Source organism: Porites lutea, chromosome 4 (assembly GCF_958299795.1).
Source record: "Porites lutea chromosome 4, jaPorLute2.1, whole genome shotgun sequence".
NCBI classification, from domain to species: Eukaryota; Metazoa; Cnidaria; class Anthozoa; order Scleractinia; family Poritidae; genus Porites; species Porites lutea.
The window spans coordinates 17,895,781-17,921,771 of record NC_133204.1 but is presented as its reverse complement, the minus strand read 5'-3'; the positions used below and the strand labels follow the sequence as shown (position 1 = coordinate 17,921,771).

General features: G+C 39.0%; 2 protein-coding genes across 2 annotated transcripts; one reads left to right on the top strand and one right to left on the bottom strand.

Moving 5' to 3' along the window:
- The first annotated feature begins 4,860 nt into the window (after positions 1 to 4,860).
- Positions 4,861 to 7,174, top strand: LOC140934336 (uncharacterized). Its single transcript, XM_073383980.1, has one exon. It carries the CDS (start codon positions 4,861 to 4,863, stop codon positions 6,979 to 6,981), a length of 2,121 nt encoding a protein of 706 aa, XP_073240081.1. The 3' UTR covers positions 6,982 to 7,174.
- A 487-nt stretch (positions 7,175 to 7,661) lies between these two features.
- LOC140934335 (uncharacterized) lies at positions 7,662 to 9,206 on the bottom strand. The gene has a single exon (XM_073383979.1). The coding sequence runs from the start codon at positions 9,204 to 9,206 to the stop codon at positions 7,662 to 7,664; it is 1,545 nt and encodes a 514-aa protein (XP_073240080.1).
- Positions 9,207 to 25,991: the final 16,785 nt, after the last annotated feature.

Here is a 25,991-nt window from a genome sequence, read left to right as displayed (position 1 = left end):
AACAAAGAGACACGTACAGAAGTACACTTGTTCTATTGAAATTACAGGTGTTCCAATATTTGTACACGTGTCACTGCCTGCTATTTCAAATTTGAATAATACACATATCTCAGCTGCGGAGTTTCGAAAGACACAGAAGAGCTTAAACTAGATTTGCTGAGTAGTGTAGAATTGCTACAATAACGCTCTGGTGAAACTGAGTTCCGTTTTAAAGATATCATTGAAATATCGGCCGTGACAAAACCTATATGGATCTCCAAACGGCCTATAGGTTTCAATGGATGGACTGGATAGTCTGCTTTTAATGAACTGTGATGATATATTAACCGAAATCATGTTAGTTTTGTGGAGTTTTTTTACAGTTTTTTTTTAAATAAACGCCTCTATCTCTTAGACGCCTTCCATCTGATTAAACACCGCCGCTTCGGCTCCAGGGCGTCTCACAGTAACTGTACATACAAAGTCATACCGTCTACTACAGCCGACTCCCAATAACTCGAACCTTCGAGGGAAATCGAAAAAAGTTCGAGTTATCGGGAATTGTAAGCAAATAAGCAAATGGATGTGGAGGGAATGCAATTAAGCAACAAAGTATCCAAGGATGGACACTAAATTTGAACCGGAGTGACAAAAAAGGAAAGACAAAAATAGACTCGGTTGTTTCAAATAAATTCAATGTTTCGCACTTCAATAAACGGTTTTTTCCCGTCTTTTCACGCGCTTATAACATGGTTCGAGTGATCGTGAGTAAAATTGTATAGAAATGACCTGAAGGCCGGGTCCGAAAGGTAACAAAAATTACTTCGAGCTAGCGGAAGGCTCGAGTTATCGAGAGTTCGAGATACTGAGGGTAAAATTACAGTAAATGTATGAAGGAAATCCAGGGGAAATCGACTTTGGTTCGACTAAGCGCCGGGTTCGAGTTAGCGAGGGTTCGAGTTGTCGGGAGTCAACTGTATATCTCATTTGCAATCATCAGGCATGTGGGGGATACGTTTGACTCCTCTTCCAAATAAGGTGTACATTTTGTCTCAAAAAAGGCTCATAAAGGCTCCATATTATGTCAAAGGTTATACGTGAAACGATCTGCATTAGAACGATCTGACCATGCATGGAACGGAATGACCGGATCAGGAGGGGGACGGATACCCTTTCGATAGGTATTTTGCCGTCTTTGAGTAGCTCCTTCGATGTGTTTACGATTACATTTAAAAATGGCTACAGACATGGATGAGTTCACTTGAATCTTTCTCAGCGATGATTCAGGTGACGATTAGTCTTATTGTTTCACCGGACATTCATGCAACAAATTATTGCAAGATATTCGTGAAAATTTTTCTAGTTTCAATTGTCTACCAAATGGCTAAGTGAAGATAAAACAAGCATCTAAAAAGCATAATTAAAAAAAATTCAGTAAGTTCAAGGAAAATGAGCTGAAAAAATTTTGGACAGCCTAAATAACTAGAAAAATGGGTACATTTTTGAAGTTGGCCGGGCTGCAGTTTCCTTCCTAGGTTTTTTTTGGGGGGATGGGGGTGGGGTGGAGTGGATCAGGTGCAGGGCTTGTTCTTTTTACTGACCACCACCCCTCCCCCCATTCCTCTTCGCCAGACGCTGTAACACAAGCTCACACAATTTTAGTACAACACTCCACACCTCTTCACGGTACTTTTTAAATTAACACTGGATGAGGCCACACTAGAGAAAGTACGGCACCGTAAGTGGATTCACGGTAATCTCACCGGGGAGACTCCCGTATGAAAGGAGCGGGGACGCACGTCGTCTCACTTAGGGATGTAAATTTCGGATTTTTGTCTCCATTAAGTTTAGGGTGTTCTGGGCAAGACGCCATTATATTTAGCCATAAAGGTTTCTTTTAGCGTTGCACGCGAACAAAAATTACATATTTTCAATTCGTTCTATTTACTCAATTCATGTAAAAAAAGTTTGAAATGGTCTCTTTTTTGGGGGTCAAAAAAAAGGTTGGGCCACGCCCAGATTGGTCTCCTTTCGGGTTCTAACTCAAAATATCCGAAACAAAACTGAATGCAGGGGTGGCACTACGGCAAAGAGCTGATTTATTATAGGCCAATATTATTAACCACTTATGTAAATTTTAAATTCAAATTTTAGGAGCCGTTGAAAGATATTTTCTCTCAGTAAAGCTCTGGCCCTGAGGAAGGCTAATTTTGTTGGCCGAAATAGTGGCCTATAATAAATCAGCCCTTTGCCGTAGTGCCAGCCCTGCAGTCAGTTTTGTTTTATTTTACACTTTAAGTGACGTCTGGCTACAGCATCTTTAATTAGAGATCCGGCAAGAGGAACCAGTCAGTTATATTTACGCGTTGCGTGGACCTCTGCATTCAAACAGTTTTTCAAAATAGCTGATTAGCATCCCCGCCCCTTTCGGATGGGAGTCCCTCCCCCGGGAGGAATCTTTTCTCTGGTTAATTTCCATGTTCCATGACTACGGCGTAAAGGACAAAGATGACCAATCACCGATATGCATCGGGGTTTAATACCAAAAGAATAAGGTCTCAACGCACGTGAGTCCTCAAGTTAGATTCATGAGGGGACACAAAGGGCTTGCACTGTAAGTATCCCGGAGAGCTCCATACAATTCCTTATAATTTTGTTATAAGGAATTGTATGGAGCTTTCGAGGAGACTTTTCTTAATTAGTTTAGGCGCGGCGGATTTTGTCACGTATGATCAGCGCGAGGTGTTTCTCCCGACACCCTTCTGTCAGGAAAATGTCATCATATGAAAGCAAAACAGACACGATCGCGTCGGCGGGCCGAAGCCGGCAAAAATAAAAGGCTTTTCTTCTTCCATTTCAGAGGTCAGTTTTGTTTCGATCTGGTCAAAAATCAGGTTTTTAGGTTGTCGGTAATAAAATATTGTCTTATTCTGTTCCCAAGGACCTTTAGAAAACGAGACAAACGAGATAATTGACTAGAGAAAGAAGCGTGAAAACGCTTTTTTGGAAGAGAAGAAAATTTTTTTTAATTCCCGCAGCGATTTTGCGAAATCGCGAAGCGCAATATATTCAGTTTCTTTCAAAGCCGTCAAATGCCATCACAACTAAAAATGAATTTAGTTTGTATCGCAAAAGCCGCGAAAATAGAGCTGAAAAAAAAAATGGATCGGAAAAATTAATAAAATCACCAAGAAACCGTCTCGCGGGAGCTTTGTCAAACAAACCGTTGGTACGGTTTATTTAACCTAACCTGGAAAAGGAGACGTCTGCACGCAGAATGCATTTCATCCTACATGTAGTTGTGATTTCCAGAGCGGACCTCGGGAGCCTCATTGCCGTAATATCTTCTACATTACAGAAACCACAGCAGAATCGCCCTGCTCGCGTGCTAACTTTCCGCACCAATAAGTATTATAACTATACTGTACCAGTGAATTGTTTCAAAATTTAAAGCGGCCGAAACTTATTTCCATCAGCGCGTAGTTAGTTAGTTAAGCAATAATAATGCACAGCACTGTAGATAACACGGTTCTAGAATATCTGACGGCTTCGCGTTTTGTTCGTCGCTGCATGCGATTTAATCGCTTATAACCTAACAGAAAATGTAAATGTACCTGAAGGAAATGCCGTGTATTGCCTTACCTTAACGCTGTGATGTGTGTAAATTTGTCTTTTGCTCTGGTTTTAGATAATACGACTTCTCCTGACTATCAATTGTGCGTCAAAACAAGCGCCATAATGAAATAGTCGAAGTGCCATGGTGTAGCACTTTATGACAAAGTTTTAACTGGAAAACTTGTTGCCACCTGATGTACACCTGTATAGTCTATGTTTGTAAGCTCTGCCTAAAGAATCACTGCGTTACACTGCACCCACGGGTGTGCCACCTAAACTGCAGCCTATGTTTGTTAGCTCTACCTAAAGAATCACTTGGTTATACTGCACCCACGGGTGTGCCACCTAAAGTGCAGCCTATGTTTGTTAGCTCTACCTAAAGAATCACTGGGTTACACTGCACCCATGGGTGTACCACCTAAAGTGCAGCCTATGTTTGTTAGCTTTACCTAAAGAATCACTGGGTTACACTGCACCCATGGGTGTGCCACCTAAAGTGCAGCCTATGTTTGTTAGCTCTACCTAACGAATCACTTGGTTACACTGCACCTTTGGGTGTGCCACCTAAAGTGCAGCCTATGTTTGTTAGCTCTACCTAAAGAATCACTGGGTTACACTACACCTTTGGGTGTGCCACCTAAAGTGCAGCCTATGTTTGTTAGCTCTACCTAAAGAATCACTTGGTTACACTGCACCTTTGGGTGTGCCACCTAAAGTGCAGACTATGTTTGTTGGCTCTACCTAAAGAATCACTGGGTTACACTGCACCCATGGGTGTGCCACCTAAAGTGCAGCCTACGTTAACTTTGTTAGCTCTACCTAAAGAATCACTGGCTTACACTGTACTCACGGACGTTTGCCTCGCGCTCTCTTCAAAGACAAAAAAGCTATAGTCTGTTTGGCCAAAAATCAAGCTTTGTTTCCCCTAAAAATTTGACACCATATTAGGGCCCCGAAAGACGTTAAAAGTTCCTCCATAATAGAAGAGTGTTTTGCTAGAGTTTACAAACGTTTGGCTCATGAGTTTCAATATAAAGGTGCAAAAACTTATCAGCATAATTATAGCACACAAACATTGTCATCAAACTCCTGGCATGTAGCCTGAATAAGCCAAGCAAATATGAATAAAGCATATAACAAGAAATATTCGTCAAATGGTCTCGTTAAGTAAATTATACTTCACTTTGCGAAAGAAATTTATCGCTTGTATCCGTGTTATGCATCGAATAAGCGAGAAGTCATCGCATGACATACACGACTTTCATAATGGCGGACCCCGCGCGAAACCTGGTCGAGCGGCGTGAAAACGAGGCCAGAAAGGCCAGCGTCGCGTCGCTTCTCTTGTTGTTTACAACACAAGCACGGCCACAAGCACCGAAAATGGCGAGTACATCGGACAATTCAAGCAATTCAAATGCGATTCCTCTTACGGAAAACGATATTCCCGGCGCTTCTCTACTTGGACGAAAACCTGAGGAGTTGAAAAACTCAGAACTTAAATTCTGGCTGAAATGTCGCGGAGACACAGGGAAAGGTTTGAAGACAAAAGCGGAGCTAGTGAAACGAGTGTACGAGTACATACGAAGCGGCAAGGACAAACAGATCGTAGATCCAGATCCACATAAAATATATAGCCGTAGAAAGCAAAAGCAAGGCACAAGTTCAGAGCTTGTCAAGGAAAGTACAGCGGCTGCAGAGTTTCCAACTACTGGATGGGGAACGTCGTTGGAGAAGATGCCAATGTTCACGCGACTGCAAATGAATCACCACGTGTTGAAGTCCGGGAAAACCATTGGTAATGTTGATCATCACACCGTCCCGACGGGGTTGGTAAAGGCCAGGCGCTTCTTAGATGACGAATATCTGGAAGATATTGAATGTGCCAGTGATTCGAAGTACTTCTTCTTCAAAGGGAAGTGCTGTCATAGTTTTCGAAAAAATGACCCCCCACATAATCTGAAAATCGCCCTGTGCATCTTGTCAGGAGAAGTGGAGAGTGCTTCGTGTTCGTGTGTGGCAGGAAAAAGCGGATTCTGTAACCATGTGTTGGCATTGATGTTCAAGATGTGCAAGTTTACGTTATTTTCCTGTAATTCTACCAAGGACCTGATGGAGGAACAGGACCAGCAATCCTCCTTGGCCTGTACATCACAACTGCAGCAGTGGCACAAGAAGGGCGGAGGAAAGAACATTGCACCACAGCCAGTGATGGAAGTGGAAGTTACAAAAACAAAGGATGAAGAATTCAGATTACGTTCTGGCATCAAATCTCTTGTATATGATGCCAGGATGAAAACCACACATAATGTAGCTGCAGAGCAGAAACTAAAGGAGCAGCTGAAACAAATTGACCCTAATATGGGCCTGTCTCAAATGGCTAGTGAACAGATTGATCAGACGCATACTAGACTTGTAGAAACAAAATTTGGCAAATGTCAAGTTGGTTGTTTCTTGTCATATCAAGTTTCCCTGACAGAGGCACACTTTGAGGCCACAGCATCCATTGACTGTGTACCAAGACTTAGCCAAGTAACTAAAAATCAAGCCCTCACTTATCCAAGGTTTCCTCTAAGGGATATTAATGAAATGGCACTACCTGACAATTTGAGTGAGAATGACAACAAACTTATACAATCTTTGAAGTTAGAGGAAAATGAACTCAATGACCTTGAAACACAAACAAGGAAACAAGCTGAATGTACTAAATGGAAAGATGAGCGAAAATTCAGGTTCACTGCCTCTCAATTTCACTTGATTTCTAGACGACAGAGAAATCATGACACTTTTGCAGAACAATTGATCAATCCAAAATTGGTTACTTCAAAACAGTTAGAACATGGAAAAAAGTTTGAATCTGTTGCATTAAGGGAGTATGAAAAGTATATGTTTAACAAAAGTACACCTGTTAAGGTGCTCCCTTGTGGTCTTGTTGTTTCAAAGGGGTGTCCCATTCTCGGAGCTACTCCTGATGCAAGAGTAGTCGACTTCGGCTGCACAGATTACTTTGGCATAGCTGAAGTGAAATGCCCCTACACAAAACATCATGTCATGCCCCTTGATGCTTGTACGGATGAAAAGTTCTTCATGAAACAGACAGGTGACAGGGAGTGCAAACTGAAAGAGGACCACCCTTACTATGCTCAAGTGCAAGGACAAATGGCTGTTACTGGAGCAAAGTGGTGTGACTTTATTGTGTATACCAGTAAGGGTATTTATGTCCAACGTATACCTTTTGACCCTGTGTTTTGGGCTGGATTAGAACAAAAACTGCTTTCTTATTATTTTGATCACTTCATTACCTTTGCATCTGCAAAGTTTTTCCAGGGGAGTTGTCAAGTAAACAACAACAGTGATTGTGAAGTATTGTGCACAGCTACATCAGGTTAACCCTTCAATTCTCAATAACACAGCAAAAATATTTGTCCCAATGACTATGTATGTTTCCTATAAAAGAAATTATGCCAAGTTTCTAAATCCAGCTGAAGAGACACATTTCTTACTCTTACAGTTGTTGAGTGTGCATTTGATATTTTACATGAAGAAAGTAAATAGTGATAACTGTTTGAGAATTCAAGGGGTAGTGATAGATACCATAGTCAGACCTCAAATACAATATTTTTATTTTAACTTTGTAATAAATAGTCAGATCAGCAAAAAAAAGTATTGTCTTTTTTATCTTTGTACCCACTCAACACATAGAGAGACTGAAAGAGGATTGTGTATGTTGTGATTTGATTTTATCCTTAATTTAAATATTATTTCCCATTTTTTTGAAACTCACTCAAACCAAGAACTGTAGGAAGATAAAATTTAAAACAAGGATAAATTTAAAACTCATCATACATATGTATAACTGTTGTGTTACGTTTTAAAAAACCCCACCCTCACCTTATCACCACACAATAAGCACTCTTAAACATTAATGCAGCATTTATCCTAGTCTTGGATTTCAAATATCTACACCGTAACTGAGTTTTTCAAAGCGACATTGAATTTTAAGGGAGCTGTTGTGTTTGTAACAATAGATTTTCAATTAGAATTGTTAATTTTTCAAATACATGGGAAAGTCATATGGATATGATGTTGGGCTGTGCATTGCAACAGAATGCACATACTGCCCACATCTGGTTTACAATTCCCATCTGATGTAATGGAACAACTCTATCCCAGATGTGAAAGTTTTTTATCTTGTTTATGGCACGCTCAACATGAATTCTTAAACTAGCGATTTCCTGGGTGGCTACCACATCCTCTGCAGCCATCTGTGCAGATGCTCCAAGAAAAGGTGGCAAGTTTAAAGTAACTCCCAAAGGCAACAAATCATGAATTGTGAATCCTTTATCTGCCATAATTGAGTCTTTATCGTCAAATGGAAGCTCTAAAAAACCACTCCTTCGTACAATTTCTCGATCCGAGATTGAACCGGTGAAAAGTTGGCTAATAAATGTGATTGCTCCCCCTGGAGATATACCAACCAAGCCCTTCAATGTTGTGTGATTCTTATAGGAACTGAAAAGTTCTCCATTCAGTTGTAAGCTACTTGGCATTTGGCATCTGATCTCAGTATAGTCAATTATGACTCTTGTCGACTTGTACTTGCTTTTAAAACTTTCAGGCATTGTTGTGTTGATTATTTCTCTGCAAGGCCAAATGCTTATTTGTCCAAACTTAAAGTACATAAAATTGACCCATGTGATAAATATTCTACTCACTGTGGGTGTTGATACATTGAATAAGTTAGCTAAATGATCTTCAGGAAATCCTTGCCTCAGCCTACACATCACCATAAAAAATTCGTCAAGGGGCTTTAAAGATCGAGCTCTCCCCTTTTTCGTTAGTAATTCATCCGTTTGGTCCTCGCTATAATCAGATGTGGCGTCAGTGGAAGACCGCCAGAAGGAAATGTTCTCACCTCGCTCCCCTGGATCAAGGTACTCAAAAACAGCCATAAAAGCATCCCAGGTTTGGAAGCCGGAATAAAAAGCAGCATTGGAATCTTTTGACTTTAAGTTTTCAAAGGTAAACAGTCTCTTATTAAGGGCATCATTCCGCCGCTGGGTATCTTGCAACTGACGCTTAAGTTCATCGATTTCTTGTTCTAGCCCATAAATCCTTTTGTTATTGTTGTCAATGATTTCCGTCAAGTAGGCTTCGTGCTCGGTCAAATCAGTTTGTGTTTCTACGTTTTCAAATTGTGAGCTTAAATCCGATACATCTGGTACCATTTCATTTGATAATTCTTCCAAGACAACTGAAGAAGACAATTTCCTTGATGCACTTTTCGAAGCGGTCTCTTCAAAGTGTCTTTCCATCGGCTCCTTTCTTTTCCGTGGGGATGTTCGAATCCACGGAAAAACAGAGGGAACAACTCCGTCTTTTAGTTCATTTTTCCCAGCAAGGGATTTTTTTATATCGCCTTCCCTGAAATGTCGTGAGCAAACCCTTGTGCTTTTAGTTACCTTGAAGTATTTTCCTTCTTCTCTCCTTATTGCGTGTAGCCACTTCTTCTTCATCGGGTTCTCGATCGGAAATTTAAAGAATGATACTTTTGCCCCATCTTCTTCTCGATATCCCTTCTTCGTGCATTCTGGAACACAACAATGAGTTGGCATTTCCAATTCTTCGAAATAACTTAGCCAATTCTACACAAAACAGACCAATTGACCTAATATCACCCTGCTTTGTTTATCTGAAATCAAGCGAATAAGCGAAGGTCAAAGCGAACGTGGCCTTTCTGACCTCGCTCTCATGTGTAACTAATTACCAATCCCGCGCGCCGTCGGCCATTATGAAAGTCGTGTATCATTCAAAAGAGACTTGACTGACACTAATCCCTATAATGGTGGACATTTCACTCATTCCAAGTTAAAGTGGGTAAATTACAATGTATTAGTGTGCGCAACAATTTTTGAAGACTAAAATGGTTTTCTCATAATCATTTTGCTAGAAAATACTTGAGATACGACCGAATAAATAGAAACAGCTCCTATTCGTGCTCTTTTAGACAGGAACTTTGAGGGAATCGAGGTCAAAGGTGTCCAAAACATGCAATTTTGGTATTTCCCAAGGGAGGGTCTGTATAGAATGTTACGGTAGATTTTGGCTTGTTACTTATGGAACCTTATCTATCCAATTTCTGGGAAAGGACTTAAAACCACTTGATGGGCTCCTGCTTAAACTTAAGACGGTAAGTCCTACATAAACACTGCTCACTACAGATCAGTTTTGTTGTCCGGGTGAGCAATCAAGGGAAGTTTGGGTAAAGCTGTGTCGCCGAGGCCTTCAAACCCAGACCCTGCTTAACACAAAAATTGTTCATTTCGCCACCCTGTTTAAGACAGGAGACACTACTTTCGGACCCTGATTTGTTTTGTTTTGCATACAGAATTAAGAAACGTTCACACTAAAATCGTGGAAGTAGATAGATATTTAGCAAAAAATCCCAGGGGGGGTACTCGGGATTTCAAGTGACGGGGATGATCCAATGGAGCCAATAGTCAAGACCCAAAAAAATCCCTAGGGCTTCCAGCAAAACCCAAAAAAATCCCTGGACAAAAAATTAACCCCCAAAAAATCCCGTGACGATTTTGTGGCCCTTAAAAGTTCCAGAAAGGGGTAATGCTATAACACAAAGTAAAAAAAAACATTGGAAATTGAACACTCGTGTTTGTTTATTCATCATACCATCTGAATATATCCTTTCCCTCATCTGGCAGTCATTTTAACAAGATAGAGCGGGTGCTAGAGACACCTAAGAACGGTTTTGTTTCAACAGTAACGTTATGAATAACTCTAAACAAGACCAACCCGGGTAAGAACATAACGAATAACTTTACTAAGTTAATTACAAATATTACAAGTCACAAGCGAAATAAATCAAAAGTGCACTAAAGCAAAAGGGAATTCCAGTGACGGTAAAGCCAATTGACTGAATTGAAGCGGTTGAAGTCTTGTACACGGCCGGGCACCACGGGACAATGCAGACTATTGTATAACACGTGCGATGTAAAGCGACACCATGGTTAACTATTAAACAGCAGAAAAAACACGTTCGTTTGTACTTTATTCGCAGAACTACGCAGCCAGGGCACTACCGATTCTTTTTAATACCCTCAAAAAATCCCTTCTCAAATCAAGCTACCCAAAAAGATACTTGCCAAATTTTCGTACCCAAAAAAATCCCGGAATCGAAAATTTCAAACCCAAAAAAATCCTTCGATCATCCCAGTCACTTAAAATCCCGATTACCCCTCTGGGGAAAAAATTATTGGTTATGCAAATGTAGACCGCTCATCGCAAGTCTTTACACTCTTTTTAAGGCTTCCAGTCCAAAAGACACCCTGTTCAAGACGCTTAATAGACCTTGAATGTGATTGCTTCCGCGAAAGAGAAAGACGCGTTAAATGTAACCTTGTCTAGTTGTATAATTTCTACAAATGTACACCTCTGTAATTATTGCACTAAAATCTTTGTTATCATTGTAAACACATGTGTTTGTAGGCGCTCCGTTGATAATAAAGCAGCTATCCTATCCTATCCTATCCTTGAAAACCATACCCTGTTCAGCGGCACATACCCGTATAGGCCAAATAAGGGAGGGTTTTGTTGCTTGTAACTACATTCAATGTGTGTTACCGATTTGAAGGAAGATCACAAATGGCCTAGAAATAAAGGGGTGATACGAAAACTAAGACCTAAGACCCGTCTTAGTTTTTCGAGACCACGAAAACCAAGACACCTAAAATCGAATCCGTCAAAATATGCAGTCAAATGGTAACCGAAATAGGTCTAATCTGTCATCAAGACTTGAGTTGTACACCGAGTTTTAGGTCAAATTTAACGGGAAATTTACGGGTCTTCGTAATCTCGAAAACTAAGACGGGTCTCAGTAGGAAATAAACATCGCGAATGATTTGCATTGGGTAATGCATCAGTCAAATCTAACTGCATGAATTGGCCGGGTTTTTTTTTGTTTTTTTGTTTTTTTATCATTATTATTATTATTATTATTATTATTATTATTATTATTATTATTATTATTATTATTATTATTATTATTGCATCAAATTTCTTTTGATCTAGGATTTGAATAAAATTTAGGGGTAATGATTTTAATACTTCTATCATCATGTTAGTCTCCCTCGCAGCCGTTTTTTGGATGTCACGCAACGTGACATCCAAAAAACGGCTGCGAGGGAGATTACGATCATGTATGATCAATCTATTATTTGAAGAACCACCTTTCCCATTATTAAACTATTCAGAACAGATAGCTTTATACACTATTATTGATTTTAATTTTATGGCACTTGTATGGCCTAATGATGGATCTCACTTACTTTAGAGAAAAGTGCATCAAAAGCAGAAGGTAATAAGGAATTGTTGAATCTTTACATAAAAACTGCAGTATGATATGATATCAAATCATCCAGCTTGATTATGTTCAATTTTCTAAATGTAGGACTCGAGTGTTTATGAAAACATGTAAATGTCATAAGGTGAATAGCTCTTTCCTTTAAAATAAAGAGGGGTTGAAAAGTTGTTGAATAAGTGTTGCCCCACGCAATTATTCCATAAATCAAAAAGGATAAATTAAAGCATAGTAGAGGTTAGACAGTACATTAATATCAACATAGTAGCGAATTTTGGATAATATTCCAACACTTCTCTTTATGTTGGTTAAAATATATTGAATCTGAGATTTCCATGAAAAACTTGAGTCAATGAAGACACCAAGATATTTTATACACTTTTCCTGATTTAAGCACTTGTTTTCTAAGATTAACTGGAAATCACGGGAGATCTTTTTTTGTGGAGGATGGAAGATAACAAAACTTGATTTTAGTGAAAGCTTGTTAGAACAAAATTCATATCTGAAGGCATATGTAAATCACTATCAACATTCGAAAGATGAGGAATATTTGATACTGGAGAGACAATATTAAGAATAGGTAAACTCCCTGACTCAGGGGCACCCAACGACTATTTTCTGTAAAATATCTTTTCGGGGAAGGGAAAATTGCCTAGAACTTTCTATAACTTGAGGAAGGCTAAAAATTTCTAGGTGACTTTTCCATTTGTGTACAATTTTCAAAGCTTATCTTATAAATTGCCTACGATTTTCTAAAGTTTTATTTTTCGCATTTCCTCCTTAGGGTAAGCTATTTTTCGTAGAAAAAGGAATCCTAAAATGTTCGGATTTGAAAATGTGATGGAGAGAGGAATGAGAACAACTCTTACTTTTGTAAAAGTTTAACCCATTCGCTCCTGGAGATTTTGCCGAAAAACGCGTTTTGAAGCTAGTCGAGTGGTTTTCTGGTCACTGTCGTGCTTTAAAGAGCTAAAACTTACCACAAACCTCTTTGCAGGTGGTACACTTCAGGGCCTTCTGATCCAAATGGAAAATATCAGCTTGCGAAGTTCGGGCATGCACAGAAAGCAAAATTTCGACAGTTTTTGGGTTTAAAAGTGACACAGCAGTCTTGACTTTTACTTTTCGCTTTCTCTCCTCCCCTCTTTTTTCGCTTTTCTTGCCTCATTTTTTTTCTCTTGCTGGGCATTTAGTAGGCTTCATTTTGGTGGGAATAGTTTTTAGGAAAGCTTTTAGGATCTTAGGATTAGGTGAAAGGAAAGGTAGGTGGGCAATGGAACAAGATTTTCACGGAGATTTTCAGGTCAATGTTACATGGTTTTTTGCCTCTTTCTCCGGTGTCCTTGACTGAATTGTGCTCATTCTGGTATGGTTTGAAAGATCTCTTCACTCTACACAAGTTAGTGGGCAAAGTTGTCCTTGACCGTTAAAAACTGATGACGTCACAAAGGGTAGAAGGGACGTGGATCCGCACGGGCGGTTACGGGCGGTTCAGGGGCGAATGGGTTAAATTGCATCTAAAATTTTCGGGAAAATAGTGTTGAAGCCCTAGCAATTCCGAAAAGACGCAAGTTGCCCTAGGATGACCGAACAGATGCAAATTTTATAACGTCGCTTAAAATGCATTTCTAGATACCCTAACAGGTGTTTTTAATGCATTTAGAAAGAAACCGTCGTTGGGTGCCCCCGCTAACTCAGCAAACCTTTCCTCACTAAACGTATTGACATTAGCTCCACAGGAGCAATGTAAAATATTGGAAGCCATTACATTAACAAGAAAACAGTTACTTTACTCATTTGAACGTAACTTCTTCAGGTCATCCTTGTTGTTGATGAGCCTAGCAGAACTATCCTAGGTTTTCCTCAAGTATATTCAACCATCTGAAGTCCAGATGTACATAAAATTCATATTTTTCTTGGCTCTCACACACTCGTTAAACAGTTCTTTGCTGTTCTTTTCGACACGCGATGCATTATATCAAGAGCAAAAGCCTGTGAAAAAAATTACATCTCACAAATAGCAGGATTGAGGATGAACAGTTAAGGTTATAACTTACAGCAGGAAAAAATAAGACGTGAGTCGCGCTAATTGTGTGTTAACGAAGGAAATAGTGAGGATTATTATGGGGTATGTATGATCTTTCAGTGTTATTAATTAGCAGAAGAAGGTAGAATTGAAACTTCTGTTACCAAGAATTTGTCCGGTTTTTAAAACAGGCGATAAACGTCAGGTATATTTCAGGAAGGCTGTCACACAATAGCCTGTGTACAGAACCCCCTCTCCTCAGAAAAACATCGGATTCTTCTCCGATTTTTTTTCTGAGGGAAGGGGGGGTCTGTACACAGGCTATATCACAAAATTGCTCCATTAAAATTAAAGATACAACTCAAGTCTTGATGACAATTAGTGAAGATTTTGAAATAAGTAACGCTGCCCACGTGTTCCCTTGGTACGACATTTCTCTGTCAAGTGTCAGAAGGGAATTTCAGCTGAGTTTCTTGCATAGTTTTAAAAAAACGTAAGTTTCCCTAAAAGCATTTCTAGGTAATTTAGGAATATAAGATGAATATGAGACGGGCATTTAAATATTTCAAAAGTAATGGAGGTTACACAAAAGCGGAAGTTGGTTTTATATGGTGTAAAAGGACAATAGTTTTGGGAATTTCCGGTTAGATCAAATTAAAGATTGCTCAAAAATTAGTCACGTACGGGGTGGTAGATCACCCATCAAATATAAACAAATAACACCTAGATAGTCACAAGGACTTTAAATTCAATATGAAACAAAAACAAAACTTAAATGTCAGCTGTTTTGGGAATTTTATAAAAATGGGAACTGCTGCACGTAACGTAAATGACAAACACATTGACCCTGTCAAGTTTTGTAGACACGTTATACTGTTATAAGGGAAAAAATGCCACGCTATTATCTCTTTTTGCTGGAGTGGTTAATGAGTCGGGGGGGGGAGGAATGAGGAAATTGCCTAAGTGAAAAACATGATGCCCATCTTTACCTGCTAAGGAAGGGGTTGCTATTTATACGATGAAGTTGGGGGGAAGCTTGTATCTTGTGCAAATAGGGGAGGGGCAAGTGCAAATACGAAGTTGGGTACGAAGTTTTATGAAAAGGGGGAGGGAGGCATATGAATTTATGTAACTATTTAATAACCCGACCAGTATAAGTTGTTAAAATGCTCCTAGTATTTAAATAAGCAGGTGAATAACTTTTAATAATAATAATAATAATAATAATAATAATAATAATAATAATATAATAATAATAATGATAATAATGAAAATAATAATAACAATAATAAGAAATAAATTCTACCTCTTAATACCATTCAGCTGAACATATAAACTACAATGGCAGGTGTTTCTCAAAATTATTTCATTTTATCACAGAAATTCATTGTCAAAGTTACTGTTGTTCTCAAGGCGATATAGACCTTACCGTTCATAATAATCACTGTTGACATCCGTCGTCAGAAAAATGCTACATATAACCCTCAAGCGTCTAAACTCCCCTTATTTGTTTATAACCATGCTGGTGTATCAGATAGGGAATGAGAGAATTGAAGGCATCCCTGTCTAAAAAATTGCTTATAACGGATTCTTCCAGTCCTTATAACAATTCTCCAAGTACATCCATAACTCAATAGTACACGATGAGCCGTTTACCGTGATCAAACCTCAGAGGGGGGGTGGCATCTACCCCTGCTTGTAGGCCTTTCCCGATTGTGCTCGTAAAATGCTGGAAAGTTACCCACTGGAATGCCAAACACTTGCTACAATATTGCCAAAAATCCAAAAAGTTGCTACCTAAATTTGAAAAGTTGCCACCTAAATTTCTTGATATTTTTATATAAAAGCTAATTAAAAGTCTTACTATTTTTTGTTCTTCACAATAATTACTAACATTGGTCAAGAAAAAAAAATAAAAATTTTTAAAAGAATTGAAGTTTTCTATGAAATCGCTGACTTTTTCGTGCTTGATATGTGCTCTAAGCCTATATTTTGCTCAGACGTTGCTCAGAAAGGCAAAATTTGCTCGAGGTTGCTAGAACCGCAAAAAGTTGCTCCAAACGTCAAAAGTTGCTCAAAAGAATTGGGAAAGGCCTACCCGCTTGTACGTCCGTCAATGGGTTACAAGAACCTGTTCTTGAGTTACAAACACTTTTTTCTTTTAAAATCGCCCATCGGAAGTTAAGTGGGCAAAATGTGCCACGGTTTTTCGAAAAATCGAAGGTCAACAAATCCGACAAGTAGTTAGTTTAAATAAAAGAGGTATTATTGAAGGGTGAAAAAGCGAAATTTTGTCAACATATCTTTTATCCATAAAAAGTTATTGCATGTTGTTTAATAGTATGTAGCGTCATATTTGTATAGCTTGAAATAACACAGTGTTGCATTATATCTATGTTTTTTTCAATTTAGTTTCCTCTGAAGTACTTAAAATGAAATCCGTGACAGTCTAAGGTCCAAGTTTACGTTTTAATTAAGTCATTGGCTCAAGGAATGAAAAAGTCACATTGTTCTGCCATGGAATACTTTGGTCTGACGTAACAAAATATCGAGAGGTTAAAATTGTCGTTTTGTTTTATTTCTTGAAAAATGCCGGCAGATGGAACATCATTTTGTTAAACGTGCAGGAAAAAAAGAGTTTTTTACCTGTGTCATAGTTTGGAAACAAGCGAGTGATTATCAAATACGTTTCTGTAACGAAAGTTACAGAAGGAACGTATATTTCATTTCGCTTCCAACTACTCAATGAGGATGCATATAACTTGAAATGAATAAATTCTAAACAAATTTGAATCAAAATTCTGGAATTTTTTTGGTAGAACGCGGTTAAACACAACAAAAGGAGCAAAATATATTGAACTTATAGTAAAAAATTAAATATATTTATGATAATATGTTAGATTCATACAAGAATTGTAACACATGAATATTTTAAAGTCCATTCAAAGAACAGAGGGTTGAACATAGCAAAAACAGCGACAGTAAAGGTGACAGGGTCACCTTTGGTTAACTCCTGGTCTTTTTAAAATACACTGTCTACCAGGCAATACTTTTCTGTTTCTTAAAACTTACAAATCAAAGTACGTTTTTCCTTTTTGTTTAATGTTGCATTTAAGGCCCTTTTGGCTATCAAAAGGGGGGGATAGATGGGGATGTGCCGCTGGGCAGGGTATGGTTTTCAGTCTTTCCAGGTTCTTGAGTTAACGCGGCTATCGATAAACAGGACATTCTTCCTTGCTAGGAATGCTTTTCTTTCACCACAGAAGAGAACTAACATAGCGAAGGGAATTTGCTGTCCCATTTTGGGAGAAAAAACACTTATTAACAGTTTAAACGTGAACATAAAATGAAGAAGAAACCTCGAAAGCGGCACATTCAAATGTCTTTTGAACCCGGGGGGTACTCCTGGGAATTCTTAGTGGGGATGTGCCGCCCGGTTCTCCAAATCCTGACTTTATTTTAGACCAAAAAATGTCATTTTTCACAGCTGTTTTTAGACCAGGCCTCTAGAATCCATACCCGTTTTCAGACCCGACCTCTAAGAAATTATGTCATTACTTAGATTAGAACAGCAAACAAAAAGATTTTTTTAAAAATCCATTTCCAACTCTTACCGGGGTACTCATTTGGCATTGAAACGATAAATACCTTCATACACTCTCGTAGTTCCCTGGAAAACCATACCCGACTCCAGACCAAAATGGGCAAACCTATACCCGTCTTCAGACCAAAACGGCGCAAAAACCCTACTCTTTGGGGCGGCGCATAGCTATAGGACTTATATAAGTAAGTTCCCCCGGCTTTTTGAAAAAGGCATTGAAAGAGGATAGTTTCAGAGACATATTTATGTAATGGATGTACACACACACACACACACACTCCAGGATCAGTACCGTTAAGTCCATCTTGGCTCTGTGGGCCAGCCCTCATTACCCAGGTACCTGTATATGAGGATTCAATGTGACTGGTAGGGTTCTTTAGAGTATTACGACGAACGTAGGTTTTATCCTCCTAGAAAAAGACTATTTCAGAACTACTATATATATTTAAAATGTGCTCTGGCCAGCAATGCAGGTGGATTTTGTTTGTGTTCGTTACGCTGTAGCCGCCCTTTTTGGTTTAATGACAGAAGATTGTGGAAAGTAGAAATAGCAAATCATTGGGTAACCGCTAGGGCGAAAGAAGGACTTTGACTCGCCGCTGATTACCAGGAATTACCAGCCACTCACGCGACGTGAGTGAGTGTGACTTAATTTAAGAATTGGATATATGCGTCGCTACGAAACACCGGAAATGGGAAATGTCATCAAATACCAAACACATGTTGTGCTTTGCCTTGATCCTCGTCAGCGATTTAAGATATTTCCATTGATCTTGCATTTAGCGAAGTGAGGGGTGAAATTCCAGATCCGGTTGGTTGAATTTCAAAAAATCCTTACCATTTGCCAGCTCCTCCATGGCTTTTCTTTGTAACTCAGGTTTTTAAGCCGCTCTAGCCAGCATGGCAGGCGTTTGAAAGAAATGGGAAAGGGAGTTTTAGGCGCGAGAGAAAGGTGAGGGGGCGCGCGAGAAGGGAGGAAAGGAAACGCCTGCCAGGAGACCATTGTTTTTCTCGTTTTTAACATCGACCAGGCGAATGTTAAAATCCTGATTTGTCAGTCCTCAGAACAAGTCAATCACAGCCTTAATATCTTTAACTGATTGGTTGAAATCAACATCACGCTACTGAGTAACTTAATCCATCTTTCAGTAATCATTATATGTTGTTAGTGAAGCGTGATGGGATTTTTGTACGGAATTCATCGTTAGAATTAGAAACTGGAGACATCAATTTTAGCCTCAACGGAGAATAGAAGAAAGCAGTTAAAAGTACCGTTCAAAGGAAAAGAGCTGTCAGCTGGATGAGTTTTACTGACAGCTGGTTTTAAGAAGTCTCATCTCCCAACGGCTTGTTTTACTCACCAGAAGAAAGAGAGGGAAAATCATGCGGTCTTTGTGTTTGTTATCTGCTGTTTGACCTCAAACGCGTATCGTTCAGGCTACGCTTTATCAACGACCAGATTATTGGTTTCAAAATTACGCGAAGAAAAACACTCGCACAGCCAACGAAAATGCCTGCAATGGAGGCTAATTTAGCTTCCATCTACTATGAGTTTTTTAGATGCACATATAATGGTCTGCTTGATGAGGTGGGTCTTGGAATTACAATTGCTGCATTTTCTTATCATAGGTTTGTTTCCAAATGTTATCTGTATATGCTTGAGTTTATCCTTTACAGGAAAGGCACGAAGGTTTAGTAGGCGTCGGTATGCCATAAAAAAATAAAATTTTTTAGAAAATCCTTTTTTGAGTTAAGTATGGTCAGGAGTTTCGTGATAATCATGTTAAGGTTGAGAGACGCTGGACTGAAGGTAACTAACAATGGGATACCATGTTTACGTTTTTGTTTTGAGCGGATTGGTTGGAAGGCTTGGTCTCGTGAACACGCTCTGCTTTGGTGACTTTGCGGTGAACTTAGATTATTAGGCTTTACGTAGAGGTCTGTGGAAATCTGGAGACATTAGTGTCAAGAAAGGTGCATTGGCTGACGTCTCTGAATTTTCTGGAGTAAATTTAATCGATGGTACCTTCTGTTGCGGTGGGTTGCAGTTTCACCTATTTTCTTCCGTATTGACTGGACTAATAAAACGATACCCTAAAGTCAAAGTTTACTGCGGTGAAGTTTTGGACATTTCTATTCAATTGCTCAGACATTTCCAAGCATGCCCATTGCCCTCTCCCCTATCTCCACCCCCAGGATATCTGTTCGACTTTTATGCTCCATGTTCCTTTAGATAGTATTATTGAATCAGTTATTGCTGTTGGTGGAGTCTTGCCTTGGGTGAGCTCTGTTTGCTGGGATACCCAATAATGACAATTCCAGTTTGGGATAAATTTGGCCACAAGAGTGGCCGTTTATTTCATTTAAGTATATCAAGCTAGGAAAGTCCAGATACACAAGAAGATTTATCCCAGCAAAGGTGAGGGCACACCCGCCAGCCGGGAGATGAAAGTGGAGCAAAACGGGAGGGAAGGGAGGGAAAAATGTTTTCCAACTTTCTTGTTGCAGTGAGCAGAGAGGCCTTGTGCCTCGCATTCATGTCTTAAAAACACAATATATAATGTCCCGGATGGCAGGAACGCCCTCTCCCCAGTTGGAGAAATGACACATTAATCAGTCACATTAACCATAAAACCATTTATTTATTTCAGAAATAAATTTCCTTTATGCTCCATGTTCCTTTAGATAGTATTATTGAATCAGTTATTGCTGTTGGTGGAGTCTTGCCTTGGGTGAGCTCTGTTTGCTGGGATACCCAATAATGACAATTCCAGTTTGGGATAAATTTGGCCACAAGAGTGGCCGTTTATTTCATTTAAGCATATCAAGCTAGGAAAGTCCAGATACACAAGAAGATTTATCCCAGCAAAGGTGAGGGCACACCCGCCACAGCCCGGAGCAAGAAACGAGTGACAGGGCAGCCCCACCCGAGGCCAAAGCAAGAGAACCACCGACAAAAACCTTAGTAATCTAGAAGCAAAATGTACAAGTGTAGCTATAAATATGGAGCAATTATATCATAGGAAAGGTGCAAGCTTAAATGAATGAGATTGCTTAATTGACCCTATTGAATTATAGTTATCACCAGGTCCCAATTGCCCGACCTATGGGTTGTTCAGTCAGATTGAGATAATCCAGGATTAGCACTAAATTGACTTGACACCTGCACATTAACCAATTAAGGCTAATACCAGTACAGCGTTAATACTATTTGCCCACAATTAATAAAAAATGGGCGTTCTTAAACAACTAATAATAACAAAATTGAGAATGAAAATAATTTTGAAGGAAGAAAAAAGGAATCCAGATTAAATTCAAACCTTGTATTATCAAACATAATCAATTGTCCTATACTTAAATAGCTCACTGATGTAACTGATTTAAGTGAAATCCGTGAGATGGCTTTATGGCCCTTGCACACACAGTCACACAGAATTATACTTATCAAAAATCTGAAAGACCTCCCTGATGTAAGTGATTGAAATGAAATCTGTGGGATAGCTGTTAATAAATCCTGAGAAAACGAAGTTCATGTTGATCGGCACCAAGCAAATGATAAGTAAACATTCAGTTAATTTTACTGTTTCGTTTATTGGAAAGACTCTTATGGCTGTCGAATCAGCAAGAGATCTAGGAGTATACATAGATTTACACCTGACCTATGACACTCATATCTCTCACTTAGTCTCTTCTTGCTTGACTAAACTGGTTCAGATCAACCGCGTGAAATATTGTTTTGATAGGAAGACTTTGGTTTTAATTATTAAATCTCTTGTCTTTAGCAAAATGCTCTACTGTTCGACCGTGTGGTCTAATACCTCATCTAAGAACATTGAAAAGCTGCAACTTATTCAGAATTTCGCCTGCAAAATTATCTGCGGCGCTCGGAAATATGACCACGTGACGCCATTACTTGATGAACTCAACTGGCTTCCAGTTAGCAAGATGCTCAAATTCAGAGACGCTGTTATGGCTTATAAGTGTGCCAGCAATTTAGCTCCTGAATACCTATGTACTAAGTTTAAAAAACGATCTTCTGTACATAATCGCACAACCCGTAATAATGAGAAGTTCGAAATCCCATTATTCAGGTCTGCCACCGGCCAACGAACCTTCGCCTATAGAGCAGTATCCCTGTGGAACACGTTAGACGAAGACCTTAGAAACGCTACAACTGTAAAGGCCTTTAAGAAAGCCCTGAAACTTGTAATGAATGAATGATTGTATGACAGTTAGCATTTAACAATATTAGCTTGTTAGATATAGTTTACATTTATATTTGTAAATAGGTACTGAAAAACCTTTTTTGGGAGTATTTATTAAAGTTTTATTTTATTTATTTATTTATTTTTTTTTTTAAAGCTGTATGGCCCTTGCACACACAGTCACACAGAATTATTCTTTCCAAAGTCTGAAATAGGTCACTGACGTAAAATAACTGATTAAAATGAAATCTGTGGGATGGCTGTATGGCCCTTGCACACACAGTCACACAGAATTATTCTTATCAAAGTCTGAAATAGCTCACACACAGAATTATTCTTATCAAAGTCTGAAATAGCTCACAGACATAAAATAGCTGATTAAAATGAAATCTGGGGGATGGCTGTATGGCCCTTGCAGACACAGTCACACAGAATTATTCTTATCAAAGTCTGAAATAGCTCACAGACAAAATAACTGATTAAAGTGAAATCTGGGGGATGGCTGTATGGCCCTTGCACACACAGTCACACAGAATTATTCTTATCAAAGTCTGAAACAGGTCACAGACATAAAATAACTGATTAAAATGAAATCTGGGGGATTGCTGTATGGCCCTTGCACACACAGTCACACAGAATTATTCTTATCAAAGTCTGAAATAGCTCACAGACATAAAATAACTGATTAAAATGAAATCTGGGGGATGGCTGTATGGCCCTTGCACACACAGTCACACAGAATTATAGTTATCAAAAGTTTGAAAGAGCTCACTGATGTAAGTGATTAAAATGAAATCTGTGGGATGGTTGTATGGCCCCTTGCACACACAGTCACACAGAATTATACTTATCAAAAGTCTGTAATAGCTGACCGATGTAAGTGATTAAAATGAAATCTGTGGGATGGCTGTATGGCCCTTGGATTAGGTGTGCACTACCTGATACGAAAACCCAAAAAACCACATGGGAAAAATTGGGAACATATCCCCCAACCAATGTAGGCCACACAAAACCTCTGGGGGTTAAAGGTTAAAAATAATTAAAATACTAATACTAAACCTTTTCTTAACCATTCTTAAATACTCTATATGATGGACCATCCGAAGCAAGAGCCGCCCATGCAAGCTAATGCTCCGAAGCACAATAATAAACCATTAGGCCTTTAAATAGACTTGTTGAAGGAAACCTAGATAGTGCTGATTCCAAGCAAGAGCCGCACACACAGTCACACAGAATTATTCTTATCAAAGTCTGATTATTCTCATCAAAGTCTGCAATAGCTCACTGACATAAAATAACCGATTAAAATGAAATATGTGGGATGGCTGTATGGCCCTTGCACACACAGACGCCCAATAATATTATTCCTATCAAAAGCCTAAAATATGTAGCTCCCTGATGTACAGTAACTGATTAAAATGAAATCTGTGAGATGGCTGTATGGACCCTGCACACACAGTCACCCTGAACTAGACTAATAACAATACTGAAATAACTAGTAAAATTGAAAATCTGCGAGATGGCTGTATGGCCCGTGCTCATACAATCATCTTGAAATCATCCTGAATTACGTGAATAACTTTATGTAATAAAATGGGCCGGATGGCCCTGACTCATGCAATGAGAATTCTATATATGACCATGTCACTGCCCATCTGTCTTCGTTGTGTAAACGCAAGTACCATATGGCATACTATACTCTTGCGCTGGAATTATGTGATGCAGCCCAGAGAGGACAAGCAAGGAAACAGAAACCAGACAGTTCATACCCAACTGCAGCGTATCAATATCCAGCATTAAGCCAAGGTTGCCTGTGCTGCCTAATTAGCTGTAGATGCCATATACTGAGGGAAGCAGCAGCTGGTCTTGCGTAGCCACGCACTATTAGATGCAACTCCTGGATAACTGATCAGCAGAACATGTACCACTACATGTATGTTGAATTGAATTGATGAGCTACAGAGAATGCAAAGTTACGTGTGTTGACTCTCTCAAGAGAGAACTCTGCCCAAGATTCGCTTCATTGAAAACACGTCCGTGAAAGGGAACTGCCTGCATATACCTTAGCTCCTGCAATAAAAGGAAAACAATAAAAACAACTTCTGTAAACAGGCTAGAATGTGCTACCATTAATGAACAATGCATAAACCATCAGTCAATCCATTAGGATCTCCAAAACAAACTGAATTAACAGTAAATTCCTCAAAAGAACCACAAAGTTAAAGTAATGATGTGATGTGGTGAGGGAAGCGTAAGCCTTTTGTCCCCTAACAACCAACATGGGACTATAATGTCCACACAAATCAAAACTTGGGAGCCAACAAAAAACAGAGAAAAAACTAATCTAGCTGCATGTACCTCTGAACCAAAATAGTGGATTACACAATTAAAGAATAAAAAGTTGGCATCAAAGGCAAAAAATGAGAATGGTAAATTCAAACCAAATAATATTTGCATCAGTTTCCCTAGACACAAATACAAATGGAAATGAATCACACGTGTACATATCCTGCAAACAAATCACATATGCAGTACAAACAAGAGCAACATGTGTCTACCACAACGAGGACCAAAGCCTCAAACTGAGGAACATAGCCTCAATAATATTACATAACAATGATGTGGAGGAAGCCTTAAGCTAAAATCCAAGGACAAAGTTTCAAAATAACCTATGTGGACAAAGCCTCAAAATAAATTATGAAGACAAAGCCCCAAAATAAAATAGGAGGATGAAGCCTCAATGTAAAATATGAGGACACAGCTTCACTAAAAATCTGAAGATGAAGCGTCAAAATAGAATAATTTATGAGGAGGACCTTATAATTGTTCTAAACCTGCAACGAATTAAATAGTATTGCAGTGCCCCAAACATTGATCACCCCTGAGGGAAGGAATATCACAGAGGCTCTGCTAGTTAGCACCATCAAAAGGGGGTGGCTGATGCTCACACAACAAGTAAAAACATAGTGGCTTGAACAGTTAGCACCGTTCTAAACAGGGTGGCTAAAACAGTTAACACCCGTGAAAAAGCTAAGAACTTGGTGGCTTGAACAGTTAGCACCGTAGAAAATAGGGTGGCTAAAACAGTTAACACCCATGACAGAACTAAAAATCTAAACAGGGTGGCTAAAACAGTTAACACCCGTGAAAAAGCTTAGGGTGGCTAAAACAGTTAACACCCGTGAACAAGCTTAGGGTGGCTAAACAGTTAACACACATGACAGAACTAAAAATCTAAACAGGGTGGCTAAAACAGTTAACACCCGTGAAAAAGCTAAGAACATGGTGGCTTGAACAGTTAGCACCGTAGAAAATAGGGTGGCTAAAACAGTTAACACCCATGACAGAACTAAAAATAATGGTGGCTTGAACAGTAGCACCATAGACAATAGGGTGGCTCAAACCGTTAACACCTGTGAAAAAGCTAACAACATGGTGGCTTGAACAGTTAGCACTGGAAAAAAATTGGGTGGCTCAAACAATTAACACCCGTGAGAAAGCTACTAATATGGTGGCTTGAAGATTTGGTGGCTTGAATATTTAGCACCATAGAAAATAGGGTGGCTCCAACAGTTAACACCCGTGAAATAACTACTCCCGTGGAGGAACAAATCCTCACAATGAAAAACACTGGCAACAGAATGTCGCCGACAGTGAGTAAAGGAAAACAACAGAACATGACGATACAACACGTAACATGACATTGACCAGCACACAATAACCCTAATAAAATTATTATGCTCATACCTCCGAGATAACTTTTAAGAATGGTTGCTATGTAATTTCTAAAACCTTGCAAATGCGTTGAGGGAATGGAACATAAAGTTTTAGCCGGTAGGGTTGGATAATGTATCTTTTTTTTTTTTTTTTTTTTTTTTTTTTTTTAATAATAATTAAAGGTTACAAGTAAGCTGAGTCCAAAGGTCAAAAAGGCTCAAACGTGCAAAATTGTAACTTCAGAATATCAATAAAATAAATTGCCTTTACATTATCATATCACAGCTAAGATTATGAATAAAGGGATCCATTACTGGGCTGGTAAAAACAAATATTTCAAACTGAATATCGATCGAGTGATATTTTGCGCTAGTTGGCACCAGCGATACAACTAGCTGAAGTAGGAACACGAGGTACCACGAAGTATGAACAACGAACGGAATAGCATACACGCCAGTGTAACTGCCAACATTTAAC

Coding starts and splice junctions, on each gene's coding strand:
- LOC140934336 (XM_073383980.1), top strand. CDS start 4,861: ATGGCGGACCCCGCGCGAAACCTGGTCGAGCGGCGTGAAAACGAGGCC.
- LOC140934335 (XM_073383979.1), bottom strand. CDS start 9,206: ATGCCAACTCATTGTTGTGTTCCAGAATGCACGAAGAAGGGATATCGA.